Raw genomic sequence first — 21,797 nt, forward strand, 5'->3', positions numbered from 1 at the left:
GTCTGAAAAGAACTAAGTAAATTCTTTAAATTATATAAAAACATATTTTGAAAAAAACACAAAAATAATAAATAGTTGGTGCCCAGTGTTCAATAAATCACATTACTGCCTAACTAAAAATTTAATTTTTCAATATTTACATTTTATAAAACAATAAGATCAAGTATTAATAAAAAAATATATTATAACCAAATTATAATAATAATAGTATCCATAGCATTTCTCTTATTTGACTTTAGACACACTCACAAATAAATTAAAAATTCAAAATATATTCAACTTACCTATAATACTCATAAGTAAACGTATCTTTTAATATCACACTAGCTGGATCATTGGACAGCTGAAAATAAAAATATACAATTATTATTAATACAAAATAGCAGATTTATGTTTACATCCCTCAAACAAACTACAGTTAATACCACAGAGATAGTCAAACAAAAGTCAAAAAACTTCTCTCATAGTAATGCATTTATTTTCTTAACTTGGATTATTATGGTTATAATATTAAAATTAACAATTTTATTTGAAAATGTACAAATATTTTAAAATATTAACTGTTGACTGTTAAAATGGAAAAACAACTTAATTTTTAAAACTTTTCAAATAAAGTTTAATTATTTATTCTATTTTTTTTATATATTCTCAAATAAGTTTTCTTAACCTTTTTAGTGTCAAGACCCCCAAAATAGGAATAAAACATGATAAATTACTTCACAGCCCCTATCTATATTAAGTACAAATTTGAACAATAAAAATATTATATCACTAACCAATTAACCAAAGAAAATATACCATTTATAAATACCATGAGTAGTAGGTACCTAATTTAAACTCGTAACAGGTATTAGTATTTTTTTTTTCAATAAAAAATTTTAAATAAAAATGTTCATTTTGTAATTTAGCGTTTTATTATTTTTGATCTACATGACCCCTAGTTAAGGTGATCGCGACCCCAGGTTGAGAAACACTGCTCTAAATAATATGGAATCAGATTATTTATTTATAAAGAATTTTTTAAAAGGTAAAAAGGCAATTAATTAAAAACATTTTCTTAAATTAATTCAATCATGATGATATTTGCCAAAAATAAAATATAAATCTTTAAGTGAAGTCAAAATTTTTGTGAGGCATAACTTTGTCATTAACTCATAGTCATAACTCTAGTTACAATATTTTTAGTTAATTCCATTATATCAGATAAATTATAATAATTTCATTGTCTATATTCTAAAGACTGATTTTCAATAATAAAAGACTGAAAAAAAAAACTATTATTTTGTCTTCGATATAAACTTCACACTGATAACAATTATGTAGTTAACTAATTTAGTAGTAAGTTAAGTTTACTAATTTGTTGTGACAGCCTACTATTGAAACTATTCATAAGAATTTAACTAAAATTATTATTCTATATTACATGTATTGTCATTAGATGATACACTATACTTAGTATACTTGTCTTATGCTAAATTATATTATTTAATATATTATTGCATAATTTCATAATAAAATAAATATGGAATGGAATGGAAAACAAAATATTACAGGTATAATTGTAATAGGATTTGAACTTGTATCTCGAATTAAAAGAGGGAAAATTTGATGTTTTAAATTTTTTTTAAACATCTTTATTCATCCCAAAACACATGTATATATGCATTAATATCTACATATTGGATCTAAAATACAATAAAAATAGGAAAAACTATCAATCATTTATATACAATAATAAGTCAAAAATAATAATAACTAGTCATAATTACCTGAAACAGTTTTTTGAAGTATGCATATTGTCGAGCTATATTTCTATTAAGTTTCAGTGCTGCTTCTACATTCATAAAAACATGTTAATAAATAAATGCTAATCAAAAAACATGTTATGTTAAATTAAATCTACCAATATACAAATATATAGATCTGGAGCAATATGATAAATGACTGAAACTATATGATAAAAATAAATATGAAATTGACTGAGATAATAAGAAATTCTTAAATTAATAAATTATATCTTATAGTTATTTATACTCATATGTTTAAAGTAAACATCATAACATACTATAGATTATGTACTAAATGTATTTGTGCAATAAAAATTGTTTAAAACAGCATAATATAATACCAAATGCAGGCGATCCTTTTAAAGCTTCTAGATCAGCTACATTGAAATATACTGGAGTTGAGTATGTAACTGGCAACGAAGTTAAATATGAATGCCAAAAACTTTTCTTATCTTTTCGCAAAGATTCGACTAAAATGAATATTGCCAGGGCCACATTTGGCATATTACGTAGCATCATGTCTTGCGAGTGCAATTTCCCTAAATAAATAAATATAAAAATTATATGATTAAGTACAATCCCTTTAAAACTAAACACTTACATAGTGGAGATGATGGTATACTTTCTTCAGTCATCATCAACGCTCTAGGTACAGTCACAAGCGTATCACCAACAGCAATATTCTTAGTAGCTTTCATACCATACTCATTATTTTCAAATTGATGAATTTCTACTCCATTAAGAATAGCACCATTTTTTGTGGCCCATTTAGTCAACTTCTCAATGGATTGATCATTTCTCTGAGACAAGGGTTTCAAATCAAACTCTGCTTCAAGCTGATTAATCTTGGACAATAGGTTGACAATCACCAAATGTATGGACCATTGTTCTTTGATTGATGGGGAATTGGACATCATACTCGTTGCTAAATAACAAAATATAAATTTAATGTCATATTAACTATTAAGACATGCTCAAATAATGAGTAAATTTCTAACCGTCGAGTAATTCATCCACCAGCTTTAATACCACTACTCTACAATCATTCAATTTCACGGTTTGCATTTTAGCAAGATTCTTCTTTTGACTAGTGTTCTTGCCTTTTTTTTCCATATCTATATTCAAGACTTTTTAACTTCAATAATTAATAAACAGAATACAATTTTAAAGATTTATTTTAGAATTCTAGGGTACCTAATTGTACTTAACAAGTTGTAAGTAGTATATAAAAATAAAAAATGAATAAGTACTACAAAATAAACAGAACAGTAGAATGAAGGTAAGTAATAAATAATAGTAAATACAAAAATGACTTAGAATTCTATAATACAACTACAGACTATAATATAAGAGTAATATTATACTAGTAAACTACCAAACTCATACTGAGTATGGTGCCTCTTAAGTATACTCAATATTGAGTATCTTATTTAAATCATAATATTATTATGAGTCTTATCATCATATGGACAAGATATGACCTATGATAAGAAGCCTCTAATCAAATATCTGTTTACTAGAGCTTCAAAGTTCAAACGAATAACATTCTAAACTACCACACTCAGTAAAAACTATAAAAGAGTCAGCACTTAGCAGCTTAGCAGCTCGGCTAGCTCGATGCCTCGATGTCGATATTCGGTTGGCGGTGTTCGTCGCTCTACCGTACTACAGAAATGCAGAATTCGTGAAATCTATTTAAATCCATTTAATCCGTTGTATCAAATTTCATTATTTTAATATTTTGGCTTTTTGCCACGGTTGACAGATCGCTCGCCGTCCTCTCAGAATACTTACAAAAAATGTAAAAATATTAATTTGCCTAGAAATAATTGTCCAAATTAATAAAGAGTAAAGACTAGGAACAAAAATATCAAATACATAAAAATAGCTGTTAATTAATATACAGGTTTTAATAATAATATATAAGGTGCCAAGAAAAATAATTAGAATGTTCCAATCTCCAACAAGATTTTTTTTTCTTTTGTAATACAGATTAGTCAAAAGTTGCAGTATTTATAATACTGTGCTCAAGTGTTAAACTGATTTTGATAACCTATTTTAATTTGCTGAATTTTGATTTTTTCAAACAACTAGACAGTACAATGTACAATCATGACTGAATTTATTTTGGTTACATTGATTATAATATTTCTTAATAATATGGAGAAATCTATATAATTTAACTGAAATCAAATTGTTTTTGACATACATAATATATAAATTACACTAATTATTATAGAAAAATTACAACATTAATTATATTCTTAGATAATGATCCCTGACATAATAATATTTTTAACAAGTGCTGGAATCCTAAAACTACTTTTAAACCTAGTGACTAGGAAGTAATACAACAATTTGATAAAAGCAACCAGTGATGATCTGGTCCATCATTGAATGCTTGGCGGCCTAACCATTAGTTAATGGTTGTAGAGTTGTAGACCTTTTAATTTACCTTTTACCATATAAACAGCTAGATATCTATTAGCTAATGGATTTATTAAATATACCTGTAATATTGATACTTACTTCTTAGTATTATAAAATGTTTGAAAAGCTTAGCTTTTTAGCTCACTTTCCTCTCTTGCTCAAATTTCATATAAATATGTTAATTTTCGGATACTCGCAGAAAATATATTCTGGACAAACAACATTTTTGAACTGAAATTTTTTTTAACCTCACTTCTAAAAACAAGAAAATTATAATTACATACAGTTTTATGCTAAATAACTTAATAGCTTAACAATCTGCCATTTTAATTGGCGTTGTAATTGGTGCCTGGAAGCTAGAATAAAATTGAAAAATGTTTGATAACTATTAACTATGCAATTATCTTCTAAGCATAGTATTAATAAATTATAAAACTATTAGGTAAAACATTAAAATGTTATATTATATCATACAAATAAAAATAGAAAAATCAAAAAATATTTTATTACTTCATAGGGTTAATATAAAAACAAATTAAAATTAAACATAGATAATAAAAACAATATAAATTATTTTTTTTTTTAATTTCTTAATATATTATACGTATTTACTTTAAATAATAAAAAAAACTAATTCTACAAGATACTATTTTAATGTTATATTTAATTTTGTTAATTTTAGACAGATTAAATTTTATTAATTACCTATATAAGTTTTTTTTTAAATACTTTACTAAGTGAGAGAAATAATGTTAAAATTTAACACAATCAATTACATGAAACATACTTTTATGACCTCCAGTAAAAAAAAATCTATATTTTTAAATGGATGTATATAATCAAAATAATATTGTATCTATTAATAGGTATTTTAACATTTAACACAAGGAATGTATTAATTTCAGTAATTACATATGTTACAAGTTAATAAATGAATGGTTTTTAAGGTAATTTTGAACAAATTGGGATATTGTGTTAATAACTATCAACACTTCTATTTTTTGCTTGTCTGATAACAACTAATCTTTTTCTTGCCTCTTCTAACTCTCTTTCAATTCTTAACACATCAGATCTAGCATCTATTTCTTGGGCCATACCACCGACCATTTTTTCATTTAATATAAGATTTTTGATTTCATCAGTTTTCATGGCTTGGCGAGCTGCACGAACTACATTTTCAGTTGCACGTTTTACTACGTTACCTAAAATAATAAAAAAAATTAATTAAAAATTTATATTAAAAACAATCAATTTTAAACTATTACCTGAAGCTAAAAGGCGCTTTGTAGCATCACTATTTGGATCTGCTTTTACTTTGCATGCAACTAAAAGTTGTGTTGTGCAAGAAGCCACTTGATTAGCTGCAGATATCAGTTTGTCTTCGCTTGATAAACCTTCAATTATTTCACGAGCACATTCTACTAAGGTATGAGTTGCTGTGGCAACCATTCTAGCAGCATACACTAATCCATCTACCCCTTCATCAACTCCGATTTCATGTTGTGCAAGTGAAGCTGTTTTGACTAATGCACAGGTAGCAGCCGCAATTGATTTTACAGCTTCTAGAATAACTTCATCAGATTTCCAGCAAGTTTCATCAACTTTGAATTCGTAAGGCCTGGGTTGAATTGTATCAAGTTTTTTAACGGCTGTATCGATTGAAGTTGCTGAATCCAATAAATGATATTCTATAGTTTCAATATGCTCCACAATTGTAATTAAATAATGTACCTTTGATGATAGGCGTTGAGATACTTCTTCTAAAACCCGTTTTGTAGTAGTACAAGGCCTTTTGGAATTTTCTAAAACTGTAGACAAAAAGGTCTTAAATTCTTCAGCAACTTGACGTCCAGCATCCAACACTTTTTCATTTAAATTTTTCCCATGACAAGCAGTTAATAACTCGCTAACTGATTTATGACTTTCTTGTACTGCATTTCTGACATCATTTGGTTTTCCTTTGTAAACAATATCTAACATATTTTTAGTTGTTTCATCAATACACTTTGCAGATTGAATAAGTGATTCTGTCGTTGTCTCATAATTTGATACATTATAATTTCTTTGCAAATCTTTTTCAATCAATTCAACTGTTGATTCCATAACATTAGTATTTTTTGTACGTTCATCATCTACAGATTTCACAGTTTTCAATAAAGAAGTAACATTAGTCACCAACACTTTTGCTTTGTCCTTTAGTTCCTCCATAGATGGAGTTTCAAAACAACCCTTAATTAATTCTCCAAGTGAACTAGCAACATCTTTTACGGCTGTAATCAATTTAATTTGAACTTCACGGTCATCTAATGAAGCTGCACCAGACTTTACAAGTTCTACAAGTTTCAATACTGTGGTTACTGCATTTCTAGAAGAATCGTCCAATTGTTCTTTGGACACTCCAACACCTGCCACTAATGATTTGGTATTTTCTACCAGTGTTTTGGAAGTTTTTAAAATGTTTTCCCTGTAGTCAGAAAATTTCTGTTCATTTATTTCTAATTCTAAATTATTACTTTCAGACATAGTGGTATCAAGATCTTCTAAAACACCTGATATGGCTTCAGTGCAGGTAATTTCAATAGAAGTATATTGTTCCTCAGAAATGTATCCAGTTGTATAAGATGTGGCCTCTTGTGGAACTCTGAGAATAGCAGGCTTAGCAACAGATTCAGTTTTTACCTTATGACCATTACTTTCTATCACAATTGCTTTTAATGGACTTACTGTATCTTCCATCACTGTAGAATGTTCATTAGCATCGATTCCAAAATGATCCTTAGCTTCTTTTTTTTTTAAAATTATATCAATATAACCAGATATTAATTGTAGTATTTGCTCTGCCTCTGTGGTTTGGACAGAATAATAACGATCAGAATAATCGCCAAAATCTAATGTAAATGTATGAGGTGAAGCACCCCACCGCCGAACACTAGTTAAAGGCCAATTTTGTAATATTTCTTTACTTCGTTCATCCAAGCGTAACACAGAATCTTTAGTAACTCCAAGAATTCTAGGCACAAGTTTATTTTTACCTTTCATTTCCTCTTTAACTAAGAAAAATGTAACACCATATGTTGGAAGTGCTCGGACAGTTCTAGTGTACAAAACTTTGGCTTCAAGCTCAGGTAAATCTATGTATTTCTTGTGTTCAATGAGTATTTTTTTTTCAATACCTTTATTTTTAATATAAGATTGTGGCAGGAATTCTTTTAAATCCAATAACGGAGGTTTATGTTTAGTTTCATCGTGATTGCCAAATTGAATATGTGTTTGTAAACCTGCTAACTGGATTGCAAGATTTTCAGTAACAGGATGAGTACCTTTTAAAATAGCATCCCTCGTTTCAACATATAATAAATTTAATTGAATTGGATCATGGGAATCTATGTTACCGTCTGAAAAGAAAAACTTGCGTTTTAATAAAACCCCTTCCTTTTCATCAATTCCCTGTTCTCGTAAACTCGCTCCTGGATTAATCCAATTAGTTTCTTCATCTGTCTTCAATTTTTTACGCAAATGTTCCATCTTATGATCCCGTTTAATTGAATTTCCCGCATTGACATTATTTTCATCGCCTTCGGGAAATTCGCGCACCAAACTGTACTCATCGTGGTTAGTTATGCCCAGTTTAGCACAAACCACGGCCATAAGGTTGGCAACGGGCTGGGTATCGTCTATCATTAAGGTTTTTACAGTCCCGTCAAGTGTGCTAACCTTAAGTGGACGCACTTTCTTGCGATATTCAAGTAAGTCGCCATTTCGCAGAATATAATACTCGAAATTACGTGCAGGTTCGAGGTATATGCCTTTTTTGGAATCTTCGTCGGCCAAAAACAATGTGTACTCCGACAGATGGTCAGATGACGCTTTTCCGCTGATCTGACAGCACGCCTCGTACACAGACGTAGACGGGTCGAATTGTATCGTCTTCGTCACCCCGTCGTCCACAAACCGAATACGTAAAGAAAGCGTAGCCATTATTGTCGTCGACGGTTACGATTAAATCACTGTTAAACATACAACAAGAACGCACTTTTGTACCGTGGGTTTCAAGCATAATGAAACAACAGGTGAACATTGCCTTTTATGGACATAGCTAGGTGTGCACCTACTTTTCGTTTTGTAGATACGATAATTAAGTATGAATACAACTTTCCTAAGGTCAATAAAACGCGTCGAATAATTAAAAAAACTATATTTTTTTAAGTTTTACATGTAGATCCATATTGAATAATATTTAGAGAAATAATAATTTTAATCCGATTATTACTCGTTGACGGTAATACAATACAATAACAAATTAAAATGTATTGCCTGTCGCCTGTGTCTTGTGTACGTATTATTGTGGTATTATCATCGTGTTATCTAGTATTTTTTGTATAATATTTTGTATTTACTGATATCTCACATATTTTTATCTCTGAAAAGTAAAATATCAAATAACGTATATAATTACTAATTAGTGGATCAATCAAACTTGAAAATATTATATCATCACGTTAATGATAATAAGTAATAACTGATGGATGATAGATTTCACTATTCACTATTTTTATTACTACAATTAATTGTTTAATTGTTTAATTGTTAAATTATTTATTTAATTACAAGGTATCACGATTGGCATAATTATAATATATATCTCATATCATTAATCGTGCAAGGTACTAGATAGTCACACCTATATGGTAGTTGCACGAATAATAATTAAAAGTATATCTTAATCCGTGAGTAGTTGTAACTTTAAATGTTATGAGTGTTATGACTACTACCTTATTAATCTAAGACCGTGACTACTACTGTCTTGAATATTATTTATTTCATGATATAAGATAAACCCATATCAAATAGAAAAATAAACAAAAAAGTCTTGAAATTGATTAAAAATTTTCCCAGATTTGATTCATTAAAAATATGAAGTTCAGATTGATTTTATTTTATTAGAAAAATGTTATAGTTTAGTTCAATTTAAAATCCTTGACTTATCAAATATCAATTACTAGTAATTAATATTATGAGCCACCAATAATACAAAAAACTAATATTGTTTTTAAGCTTTTTTAATTACTTTTTTTCTTTTATATTAAGAACTATAAGTCATAAAATCATAAATAATTATCATAATTAATAATAATATGTAATGAAAATAATTAAATAAATATTTAAATTACATAGTTCTCAGAAATAATTTATTGTACATTTTTTTTTTTTTTAATGTCTTAATCAGTTTCATTTTCTTTTCTTCAGATATATTTAAATATAAAATTATTGATAGTACTATTTTACATTTTAATTGATTGAAGTGATTAATTTTAATAGGAATTATTAATAATTATTTTCATAGTTGTGTTTTAATAAAAAATAAATAATGCTTATTTACTGAAGCTTGAAGTAGTGAAGTGGATAAGTTATATAAATATATATAATGTTATATAAATGAATGCAAGGATCACTATCTAACAATGAACAGTTTTGTTTAAATATCAATAATTAAAAAAATAATGTTGTACAGTAATTATTTTAATTCTTCATATTGATTAATTATTGACATTTGATAAGAAGAAGTGTCATTGTATAATATAATAAAAAACATTACTAAACATTTGTGGACAAATTCCCATTTTAATAATACCGAAATGAAGAATGTCTAAGAAAGTTACCACATAATAGATTTAAATAATAAATACCATCATGGGCCTGAATAGATTAAATACAAAGTGATCCCACAATATTATTACAACTAGTTTAAATTGGTAAATAAATATAAGTATTTAAATTTATTTTATGTATATTCTAATAATTATTTAATAGTTAAATCATATTTTAATGTTACAGTGTGTTTGATAAATAGGAGCTAGTTACATATTTATTTAATTCACAGAATAATTGTACAGTAATAAAGTAAAATGTTATTTTTTTGCAATATTAACAAAGGCTTATGTTTTTAGCACGAGTAAAATTTGATTTTTAGTGTTTAAAATAAAAACTTTAAGTTTCTTTAAAAGAAAGATAATTAACATACACGTGCCATGACAGCAATTTACTCATGTAGCAAAAGTGTCATAAACCTAATTATTATTGAATTACATGAATTGTAATTTTTAATTTTCCACATCTCTTTAAACATTTGCTAAACAATGGATTTGCAAAATGTTTTTACTAAAATATTTAAATATTGAATTATAAATTTAATGAGAACATAATTGTAGTAGTAATTTAAAAAATGACACAAGACGCTATATTTAAATGCAAACATAAAAATGTATAATAGGATCAAGTTAGAGTGCCAATTTCCATTTTCATAAATTAACCAAAAAATGATTTAATATTATAGTGTGCAAAACTGATAATTTATCTCAACATATAAAACTTTTCGAATACTCACAATCACAATATTATATGTGTCTATAAATATATTTGACTGAAAACAACAATTAAATACATTATTGCATAGACTATTTCAAATATAACAACCCTCGAGGCCCTAACACAAATAAATTCTAAAAATATAATAACAAACTTCTATAATATTACTTTATAAAAATTAATTGCACTGATACATTATTCGTAATAAACACTAAATTTTATTGCAGTCATACTGACAATGTAGATCATGAAATACATGATGTTCTTGTGCGAGTAAATAACAAGTGATCAGGCAGTAGGAAAGGAAATATTTTACTTTAGAATAAAATATATCAATCTAACAATGTTCTTCTTGATTTAGAAACTTTCTTCATAGCCCATAGTCATTGTCCACAATAGTGGAGAACTGTTGGTGATTGTGACAATTGGTTCTCCATTGAATGTATTACTACTGCTGGTAAGTCCTCCCATTTCCATAGGTTTTCCACCTAAAATGAACAGTAAAATGTTATATTTATGTAAAAAATTGTACAGCAAACATAGCTTGTTCATACACAGTACAGTTAAAATAAGTCATATGGGCTTGGAAGTATTTCCAAATAAAAACAATCTGTGTTGATCATACAGGATCCTTATAAATTACCATTAGTTGCTGACAAAAAAAATGTGACCTGGCCTCAGCACCATATTGTTCATATCTACCGCTATAACCAAATGATACATAACCATTGATTTTTTATATGAATACATTGGAACATTACTACCAATACATGTTGTATTTGTGGACATAAAAAAATAAGCACTGGCCAGCTGGTCACTAACTAGACTATACATTTCCAATAGTCTTTTAAATTCTTTAAAGTGTTGAGAATTAACATTTTTAGTTATAAGATTTGATAATCACTACTAAAAAACTGCAGCTTGGCACATAATGAATAAGTCTCATTTTTTGTGTCTCCAACGATATTATATTAAATAGACTAACTACAAGACAATCATTAAAAAAATATTTATTTGTATTCCATCTAACTATAATTACTATTTATCACAACTTATTTTTTAATTGTATAACTTTTTGATACAGATAAAAAGTTACAGTTTATTATCAAACCAAAATTAAAGTATAAGCATTATATTATAGTGTACGATCTACAGATCCATGGTTGACTACACATTTGGAGGTACCATTTATATTTTGTGCAAGAATAGTACCTATAGATTAGATCCGAGGTCACCAAATGACGGCCCGCAGACAAGGAGAGAAAAAGCCGATAATTTAATACATGACCTAATTTAATTAGCATATTACAGGGATGGCAAACCCATGGCACGCGAAAAGATTTTGTGGGCACGCGAAGATTTTTACTATAATATATTATATAATATGATAGGTAATAGGTTAACATATTTAAACATATAATAATATAATATTTTTCACATGGCACGCCTCTAAAAAAAAAAAAAGGTAATTTTGGGCACGCAATGTTCAAAAGGTTTGCCATCCCTGGCATATTACAATAAATACAATGTACTTCCAATTTTTATGGCCCGCTAGAATTTTCCGAATTCTTTATGTGGCCCATGAAAAATATTAATTGGTGACCCCTGGATTAGATTATATTCAAGCCTAAAAGCATGTCGTTATACTATCATTTAATTTTAATTTTAATTTCAAGTTGAATGATCAAGGTTATTTGGATATTGATTAAAAATACATATATAAAGTAGGTTAATAAAATAAGAGCACCAACATTTTCAGTCTACAAGCATCATAATTCTTAATCCAATCCTGGTTGTCATTAAATAAAATAAATAAATAATAACAATAAAAAAATCTAGCTAATTAGATTTATTAAGAAATTATATATTCTTAAACTAATATTAGCTATAGTATGAAATATAATAATTGTATTAGGTTTGACTCTATCAAAAGAATAGTAATAAAAATTATAAATTTAAGTCAATGTTCAAACAAAAAAAAATGTTAATAGTCTGTATTGAGTTTGAAGCATATTTTATTTTTATGTGTTAAGTCACAAAATTATACATTTTTTGTTGACATAGTATTATTAAATCAATTAATGTACTAATTACTTTGATAAATAATGAAGACAACCACCCTTTTTGAATAATTAATAACAAAATGTAATAAAAATTATAAAAAAATCTTATAAAATTTAAAAAATATTTTTTTACTATTATGAATAATTTTACTAAAATTTTGTTTCTATAGTAATATTTTATACTAGTGATTATATTTAAAAGATGTTATTATTTCATAACTCATAAATATTTTAATATTAAGAAATGTTAACTATTGTTTAAATGTATACCTACATTAAAATAATTATGAATTTTTTTAAATATTTTAGATTACCGAATAAATTTAAATCATATTTTTTTTAATTAAAAGTTTTGGTTTTGTAGTATTAGTTATATTATATAATTAACGATACTAGTTTAGAAAGCAACAATTTTTAGTGTGACAAGAATTATAGTCTAAATATTTTACCATATTGAAACTATGGACATTCCCCATTAATATTTCTTCCTCATTTAAAGACCATACATAATTCTACAAAGAAAAAGTTTATATTAGAACAAATAGGTAGAATAAGTAACGTTTTGATAAAAAAAAAATTAAGAATTTAACATTCAAGTATTTTGATTTTTTTGTTAAACAAACCAGAGTTAAAATCCATTAATTTAATTAAATTGTTAAATATCCAGATATGGATAATTCAATAAAAAATTTTTTTTTACTATATTTGGAATTTCTATGACAGAAAATCTAGCAATTTTTTCTATTTTTAATAATCCATAATATAATTTAATTATTATAATATATTTAGTTATAATATACAAAACCAATATGACTATAACCTTTAAACTTACGACAGGATCTCCCTTGTTATATAAATATAATACATAGAATCTTAGAGCCTATAGAAATTTTTTGAAACTTTTATTAGATCTGAACATTACTTATATTATTGTAGTAGTTAAAACTTTTTTATATTGTATCTATTGATGAGTTTAATGTTTATATATTAGTGATTAACGGTTTTAGATCCATAGATACTAGTATTTTTACTGGTATACAAAGCAAATTTAACTATAAATAAGAAAGCAAATATCATTGAATTTAAAACCGTTAAAATAGCATAATATATGGTTTAAACTCGGATGAGTACCTAATCATTAATCAACAATTAAAAAATATAAATTTCTTACTCAAATTGAATGCATTTATTGAACAGTATATTCGATCAAAAAAAAAAAGAATTAAAAAGAAAAATAACAATGACCAACCAAATCATTTAAGTCATTTTAAATTAATAAAATTATAAGATTTTATTTTTCACTACAGTATGTTGACTATTCTACTACCATTAATTTTGCATTAGTAATGCAAAACAAAGTGCATGATTTATAATAACTAAATGAAATGTAAATAAACTATTAAATAAAGTAAAATACACATTGAAAAATTGTTTAATATAAGTAGCAAATCAAACCATCATTCTAAAATAAATCGAATACACCAATATTTCAGTAATAAACATTTGGGTATAATTTAAAAATGCATAAGTAATTAAAAAAGGCAACAAGGCTTACTTAAATTCCATTTGAGTCCTGTAGTTGTACATTCGTTGCATGCCGAACCCATTGGAAAAAATCCTACATAATTATTCTCTGGGTGAAACCTGAGGGACTGAGGAACATGGATACGATGTGTGCCGGCCTGGAGCAACCAGGTCAATGAATTTCTCCCTAGAAGATATATGTCTTCGTCGAAATAAAGATCTTTAGTTTTAGATTTGTACAAAGTGTTTAAATTTGACAAGAAATGATCGACCCTATGGCACATGTTAACCATAACAATAATAGAATCTATTGATTTACAATGTTCTAAAAAAAAAAAAAATCAACGTTAATCATTATCATAGTATTACAAGTAGCATAATTATATTTATAATTACTTGCAGAGTATTTCTTAACCTCTTTAAGTGCTTTGGTGAAGTCTGTCTCATCCTGGTTGGGTGTGGGAATGATTGTTGAACCCATTGATACAAACTGATCAACGACAGCAGGGTTGGCCGAATCTAGATCACCAGTTATGAGGTCGGGGAATTTTAAGTCATCAAATGAGTTTTGTTTGACAAAACTGTGCCATTTGTTTGTGCCACCATCGACAGTCACTCGGAGCCAGGCTGGAAATAAAAATGAATGCAAAATTTGGTTAATAAATGGATGTCAATGTGGTGACTGAACACTCACAATTATTCCACAGATGCCGCACCAGCTTTGGTGGATTTTCAATGCTTGTGTTTAACACAACCACAGCCGTGTTCGCCAGTCGTAAGTCTTCCAAATCTGGCCACCAGTCTCGGGACTTAGGAGGATCGGAGATCATAGCTGCAAAAAAATCCACACACCGACGCGTAAAAGGACCTCTTTACTAAGTACTTTTTTTTATATAAGTACTACTAAAACAAACACTAATTACCGTCACTACACCGGAATAATTATGCAACGCATAAAATTACAACACTAACTACCGAGCACGAAACTACAGACTGCACGAACACTAACCTCGTGAATAACAAATTTTCGATAGCCAATTAATGGCAATGGAACACGGGATTTTCATACGACTTACGAACAAGTCTTTAGGACGAATGACGGTGGAGCACAACGATAGATTAAGGAATACTGCCTGACTGTCTCGTCTAACACGCACTACGTATAACCGGTCGCACACGGCCACCGCCACTTCTACCGACCATCGTTGTCGTTCGAACTCTATTTAATTTATTAATGGATTTCCAAATCGGAGCAATTATTGTAATTTAATATTTATATTATTATTTATTTTTGTATGATAATAAAATGACTGATAAGCAAACGACGTACAGTCCACAGACACATATAAGTATATAAGTGAATACACATACATATATTATTATCTACATTGAGTTCAGTGTAACAACACTTCAACAGTCAGTGGCTGTTGCTATATTTCAAAATAAGAAAGTGCCTTTCACTAAAAACATAATAATATGTCATTCGATCACTATGACGTCAGTTGTGTACAAGACTTAAAGATTACTACTATATAATATATAGTTATTTTCGTAATCGTGGTCATACGTCACGAGTCAAACATTATCAGGCTTATAGTACGGAATAAATTAATGGTTATGGAGTGGACTGTGATTGTACACATACATTATCAAAGACGAGTTGACATTCAGTGAGAAGACGTGTTAGAACCCTAACCACAGTTAGTCAACCGGCTACCACCGTGTGGAACTGATTACCCCGCCAAATTCTACGGCAAAATGTATTCATTAATGGTAATCCGATCATGAACATAAACTAGAATCTGATTATTAATAATTTGTTATTCTTATAAAAAAAAATACAATATTGGCAGTGGCGCATAGGATTTCTCCAAACGCCTTAACAGTCGATCGTCGGTATGTATTTTATTTTTTTTAAAAAAGTGAACAAGTAGAAACCCTTTTGAGTTTTGATGTACAATTGGTACTTAGGTGTCAAGTGTACCTCGTTAATGATGATACTAAATAATTATTATTTAAGTGAGTAAGTAACAGTGGTGGAATGTTTCTGATTTCAACTGCATTGAATATAGCAGTGGTAACCAAACTATTTTTGGTCACGATCTACCTACTAAAAATATACTTCACCTTTGGTGATCGACTTCCATAGAAAATTGTAGTATTATACAGATACAATTTATAGACAATTTGTTCACTACAACCTTACTTAATTTTCGTGCGCGTGGCCCTAAAAAATAAATTCTAACATGATCGACGTTTGTCTGCCCCTAGAATATAGAATATAGTCTATTCTATAATCAATAGTTTCAGCTGTTTCACGTTTATAAAATTAGTAGTATAGGTACTCTTTAAATTGGATTGAAAAAAAAACGCAATTCGGTTAACGAAAATTCGTTGTTTTACGTAATTACGTTTAAATATCCAAGTTTGTCGAAGTGTACTCTTCGAACACACAACAAAACAAATATTTGTGGAATTACAGTATTACATTCAACTATTATTATAAGCTAAATTTATAAAAAAAACTTTTATTGGTTTTCAAATCTTAGGTTTGAATATTAAAATTCTTGAATTTTTAAATAAAAATTAATTTGTAAATTGTTGTGAATTTCAATGCAAAAAAAAATTAACAATCAATTATTATTAATAATTACAATACAAACAACTTATGAAGAATCTTGTATTACATTTTTAAGTTATTTGTCCAAGCCAAGGGCGTGGAGCAAGTAGGGGCAATTTCCCCCCTTGGCTTTTTTCTGGGTCAAATATCATAATCATTATGTAGTATAAAATACCACAAAATAAAAATGTCTGAAATTAAAAACAAAAAACATTTTTTTTTTATCAAATGATTTTTATCGTTGTTTATGGCATAGGCGGTATTATAGTGGTGGGGCTAAGTGCAGTGTCAACCAAATTTTTACTTCTTTGTTAAAAATACCTAATAAATGTTCATAGATTGCATAAATATAATAGTTTCCAATGTGTGGTATTTTTTTTATTTATTTTTTTTTTTTTTATTAGCATTTTATTACAAATCTAGCTAAACGATTACAATATAAACTTTTGTTTTATAGAATTCTATAATAATAATTCTAGCTTAAGCTAAAAGCATTTAATTTTATAAACAATCTAAAATTATCAAATCAATGGTGACATTTTATTTATTAAAGAAGAATATTCTTTTTAATTTAAAATACAATCATGAGGTCATACGAAGTCATATTGATCTCACAAACTTCGTTGCGTCAAATGCAATGAACACTTTTCGTACAAAAACAAAAGTAACAATATCCTATAAAGTATAATTGATGTAGGTACTAAAAGCTCGCCTTAAAATTCAAAAAATAAAAATGGTAAAACGTACCCTTTCCGTTATTAAACCAGCAGCTAACTTCGCATAGCGTAAAAGTCGCTGCAGTTTCACTTATAAACAAATATAATGTAGCATTTCGATATTGCATCCAACTAACTACCAGTCGTATCATCGGATAACATATCTACATATTTTTTTTACACATTACAATCTGTATAAACCATTAATACAATAAGTAAATAAGTTAACGTGTGTATAAGACTTAAAAATATAAGGAAAGAGAGAATTCATCAACACTACTTCCAGTTAATTAACTAGGACGTGTAAGTTTTTATAAATAATTGTTTAATAGATCACGGTTATAATGTTACAATACTTATAGTACCTGTGTTTAGTAAATACTAAATGCGTATAAGAATATTCAGTGATTTTTTTTATGTTTTTCATGGTTAGTTTTTAAAGAACTTAGAATTTTTAAATTTTGACCCATCAAAGAAACAACTAGATTAAATCTACTACCAAAAACTAATAGGTTACATTCATCATTTAAAATTAAAGCATCATTTTCATTGCTCTAAAAGGGAAGCACAAAAAAAAAAGTTTTAATTTAAAACAATTCACATGTCATTTAAAATCAATATATCAATCGTTTCTCTCAAAATCTAAAATCTAAATTATAGACAGCAATTATATTAATTTATAACTAAAATAAAATAAGATCAAATTTAATATAAAACAATAATTATTTTTATATTTTAAAATAAACATTCACATCAACATTAAATGCAAGGTCATTTTCTATTTATTCATTATTCACACATAAAACTATGTATACTTTTAGGTAGGTATTTTATATTCTTATTATTGATAAATAATTATCTAAGATATGCGGTACCATTGCAAGTTCTTTAAAATGTACCAAAATAAGTGTTATTTTTCACACTATATGTCATTCCATATACGTTGTTAATACTGTTATGTAATACTGATTACTGATAACATACGATATTTAAGGAGTAATATAGATATTTTAGTAAAAATAACGGGTTAGAATGAACTTTTTAAAATCAATGAAATCATTCATTATTTTTATGAATACTTATTCTTAGTAAACAGATTAAATATTTTCAATAATTATGAGGTTTTACAACTGGAAATAAAAATATTAAATAAATAATAAAGTATTGATGTATTATATTATAATAATATTATATAGTGATTATTCTAAATAAAATTATAAAAATGATTTGCCACGATTCTTATTATTACTACATCTGTTGTCGAGGTACCTAGTAAAAATATACAACAATCGGTTACTGTGATTATTGAAGTTACACGATTAAACAAAAATAAGAAGAAAACGATACAAATTATCATAATGTTAGGTATATACTATATACATAACATTAAACCTATTATAGAAACAAAAAATAGTCATTTTTTTTATAAAATTACATTTCATTAAAAATTAAATAATTCAGGCCCACTTGGGCCATGAGTCTACATCAAAATATAGATAGCTGTTTCATTTAATAAAAATATAACATTTAGGCCTGTATTTTTGACTTGATTATAAACAATAGTACCTAGTATGTTATAGAAGGACTTGGGAAATCGAAATTTGCGCACAATTAAAAAATTCGCGGTACCTATACTTGTCAAATGAATATGAATACTATTAAATAATATATAAGTGTAAGAGTGAAGTGTCATTATTTAATACAATGGTTAAACTTCAACGTCACTAACTCATACATTTATAGGTACCTATTCGACCTAGTTGACCTAAATATGAATTGTACGTATTCGAAAGTCTTTAAATGCTCATTATTGTTTTTAAATTTTTTTTTAATGTTAACTTTTTTTAAATTATGACTATCCATATGACCAATCCATATCAATTGAGAATTTACTAGACTACTATTTATTATATAATACCATTGATTTATATATCATGAATTATAGCTTTACAAGGATAATCACCGATTTTGAATTTATTTAAAATTATAAATAAAAATAATATACCTATACTTCAGACGTTCGGACAAAATGTTTCACAACTGACTTCTGTTACCTCACTGACTTCACTAACGACTGTCTGAACTTATTAGTTATTAACTTTAGTCTGGAAATGATGCTATTTTTATTTGTTCGATAATTGTGCGTATATCTAATGTGTATTTATCTAATACATCGTTTTTTGTACAAGATTAAATAAAATGTTGCTAAAAATCTGTGTTATAGAATGAATGTATTATTAAACTTCGACTTTCGAGTGATTTATAGTTGAACCTTGAATGTAAATATGTATGTTTGATAATTTGAATTTTGTTTAATGTTTATTAATAATAACATATTATATATACACTGGCGAATATGTTTTAGCTAGTTCCTACGCGACAAATGGAACTTTTGTTGTTATCAATTATTATTCATACAAAACGTACATTCACACTGGGTACTTATATTAACAATACGTAATACAATTAGACATATTATATAGTATATTTAGCTTGATACATTATTTTTTAATAAAATGTTATTTATTTTTCAAGTTGATAATATTGATTGATAAAAAAGATTTTTTAGATAATAATTTAACAACAATCAGTAGTTAATAATACTACAATTAATAAAAAAAATAAGATGAAAATACATGGCAGTTCATGTGTAGCCATGACCAACCATACCTTTATCTTTTTTTTTATGATGGACTTATTCAAATTTTAAGTGTACTTAAAAGTCCATAATATTTATAAATATAATAATGTATTAATGTGAGCTTAAATTGAATTAAATCGTCATAAATATATACACAAAGGAGATATTTTTATTAAATTAATAAAATCATGATAGTTAATAAATATCGATGTAAAATAGATTAGTATAAGAATCCATGCATACATAAAACCACGAGTTCTTCATATTTTATAAGGTATTGTAAAGAAACTGAGTAAATATCAATTCATGTCTTAAACGTTTTATATCAAAGTAATATATTAAAAGTATCCATTGTTGGCCATGATAATTTATTTTTATAAATTTATAATGAACAACCCTGAGCGCGGCCGAATAATTGCACATCGTGGTTAGTTTGGGCTACACTTACTAATAAACGCCACCGCGCCAACTTATCTAATATTGACTGTACTATGTCTAGTGTCTGTACTATTTAAATAACACAAATACATACCTAGTATTTAATTTTGTTTAACTTTAAAGTCTAATGTATATTATATCTACGTTATTGACATTAGTTTAATTATTAATAAATTATCCTATATATATTAATGCAAAGTAATGCAAATGTAGTTGAAATATTAGGTTTATTTAAATAAAACAGAATTATGTATTATTGTAATAATGTAAAAATAATAGAATAAGTAAAATTAAAGTTAATAGCTACAAATGGCTAAAACTAGATAATTTTGATGATCAGGAGATTCTTGGAGTGTTGGAGTATATTATCACCTACTTGATACAAATATTAAAAATACTCCACTACCTGATTCCTGATCGTTGGAGAACTCTCGAAGTCGTATATTTGAGAATTTTATCAAATATACTGTACCATAAAATTGTTTATAAAATATAAGTTTAATATGAAATAAATAATACAGGTATATATTACCTTTCATTACCTGGCTCACATCTGCCAATAAACTACGCTATAATAATAATATGATAATTGATAAGATTAATACGTAAACCCAAATAAAAAAAAAAACACTGATTTAGTTAGTTAAAAAGAGTTCCAGTTGTTACTTGCAGGATTTGGTATCGAGAGAATAAATCGTTGCTAAGATGGCCGTAGCATTGGTGGAAAATACGAAACAATCATGTCGACCAAAGAGAGGCTTCTGGCTTTATCAAAGATCACTAAATGTCCAAGAAACTAGCTTTCAACCTGAAACAGAAATACTTATTCATTCATCTCTTTTCTCTGGCGGCTTAGAAGAAAGCCACACTTCTGGCGCATCATCGTCACATATGTTATACTTGTCAATTTTTATGTGACTTTACAATAACATAGATCATCCCTTTCATAAGTGATGATGATATTATTGGGGGCTCCCATTATCTACACTGGAAAATCTGACTGTATTTATTAAATTATTATTATTAAACTTCCCTATTATATTGATATGTGAGCATAATAGCATATATCATTACATTATTTTAGTTTATAATAATATGCTACATTTTGTGTCTGCTACACATTCGTACTTTTTAAAAAATAACAATAATAATTATGTGTTGACTATTTAACTATTATAATTTATAACTACTACAACCTTAATACCTTACTAT

General features: G+C 27.0%; 3 protein-coding genes across 5 annotated transcripts in view; all 3 read right to left on the reverse strand.

Moving 5' to 3' along the window:
* The window catches only part of LOC114124176 (actin-histidine N-methyltransferase-like), a 32,546-nt gene extending 29,333 nt beyond the window's left edge, over nucleotides 1–3,213 (reverse strand). The window contains exons 1-5 of the mRNA XM_027987364.2: nucleotides 2,786–3,213; nucleotides 2,389–2,712; nucleotides 2,129–2,326; nucleotides 1,770–1,834; nucleotides 285–343 (exon numbers count right to left, since the gene is read on the reverse strand). Coding sequence (XP_027843165.2) covers nucleotides 285–343; nucleotides 1,770–1,834; nucleotides 2,129–2,326; nucleotides 2,389–2,712; nucleotides 2,786–2,900 — 761 coding nt within the window. The 5' untranslated portion in view covers nucleotides 2,901–3,213. The remainder of the gene's footprint in view (nucleotides 1–284; nucleotides 344–1,769; nucleotides 1,835–2,128; nucleotides 2,327–2,388; nucleotides 2,713–2,785) is intronic.
* Nucleotides 3,214–4,700: 1,487 nt separating this feature from the next.
* LOC114124169 (talin-1-like) lies at nucleotides 4,701–8,562 on the reverse strand. The gene is made up of 2 exons (XM_027987355.2): nucleotides 5,483–8,562; nucleotides 4,701–5,419 (listed from the first exon to the last, which is right to left on the reverse strand). The coding sequence occupies exons 1-2, from the start codon at nucleotides 8,193–8,195 to the stop codon at nucleotides 5,193–5,195; spliced, it is 2,940 nt and encodes a 979-aa protein (XP_027843156.2). The 5' UTR covers nucleotides 8,196–8,562; the 3' UTR covers nucleotides 4,701–5,192.
* A 2,050-nt stretch (nucleotides 8,563–10,612) lies between these two features.
* On the reverse strand, nucleotides 10,613–19,748 carry LOC114124172 (thiamin pyrophosphokinase 1). Of its 3 annotated transcripts, none has more exons than XM_050199777.1 (5): nucleotides 19,512–19,748; nucleotides 14,865–15,002; nucleotides 14,567–14,797; nucleotides 14,202–14,495; nucleotides 10,613–11,071 (listed from the first exon to the last, which is right to left on the reverse strand). In XM_050199777.1, exons 2-5 carry the CDS (start codon nucleotides 14,998–15,000, stop codon nucleotides 10,941–10,943), a joined length of 792 nt encoding a protein of 263 aa, XP_050055734.1. In that variant the 5' UTR covers nucleotides 15,001–15,002; nucleotides 19,512–19,748; the 3' UTR covers nucleotides 10,613–10,940. The 3 variants fall into 3 exon arrangements, with proteins under 3 accessions (XP_050055734.1, XP_027843160.2, XP_050055727.1); XM_027987359.2 differs by lacking the exon at nucleotides 19,512–19,748 and adding an exon at nucleotides 15,180–15,584; XM_050199770.1 differs by lacking the exon at nucleotides 19,512–19,748 and adding an exon at nucleotides 15,094–15,571.
* Between the last annotated feature and the right edge of the window lie 2,049 nt (nucleotides 19,749–21,797).

Source organism: Aphis gossypii, chromosome 1 (genome assembly GCF_020184175.1).
Source record: "Aphis gossypii isolate Hap1 chromosome 1, ASM2018417v2, whole genome shotgun sequence".
Lineage (NCBI taxonomy): Eukaryota > Metazoa > Arthropoda > Insecta > Hemiptera > Aphididae > Aphis > Aphis gossypii.

Coding starts and splice junctions, on each gene's coding strand:
- LOC114124169 (XM_027987355.2), bottom strand. CDS start 8,195: ATGGCTACGCTTTCTTTACGTATTCGGTTTGTGGACGACGGGGTGACG. Junction 5,420..5,482: donor AAAGCGCCTTTTAGCTTCAG/GTAATAGTTTAA, acceptor TTATTATTTTAG/GTAACGTAGTAAAACGTGCA.
- LOC114124172 (XM_027987359.2), bottom strand. CDS start 15,237: ATGAAAATCCCGTGTTCCATTGCCATTAATTGGCTATCGAAAATTTGT. Junction 14,798..14,864: donor GCGGCATCTGTGGAATAATT/GTGAGTGTTCAG, acceptor TTTTATTTCCAG/CCTGGCTCCGAGTGACTGTC. Junction 14,496..14,566: donor GGTTAAGAAATACTCTGCAA/GTAATTATAAAT, acceptor TTTTTTTTTTAG/AACATTGTAAATCAATAGAT.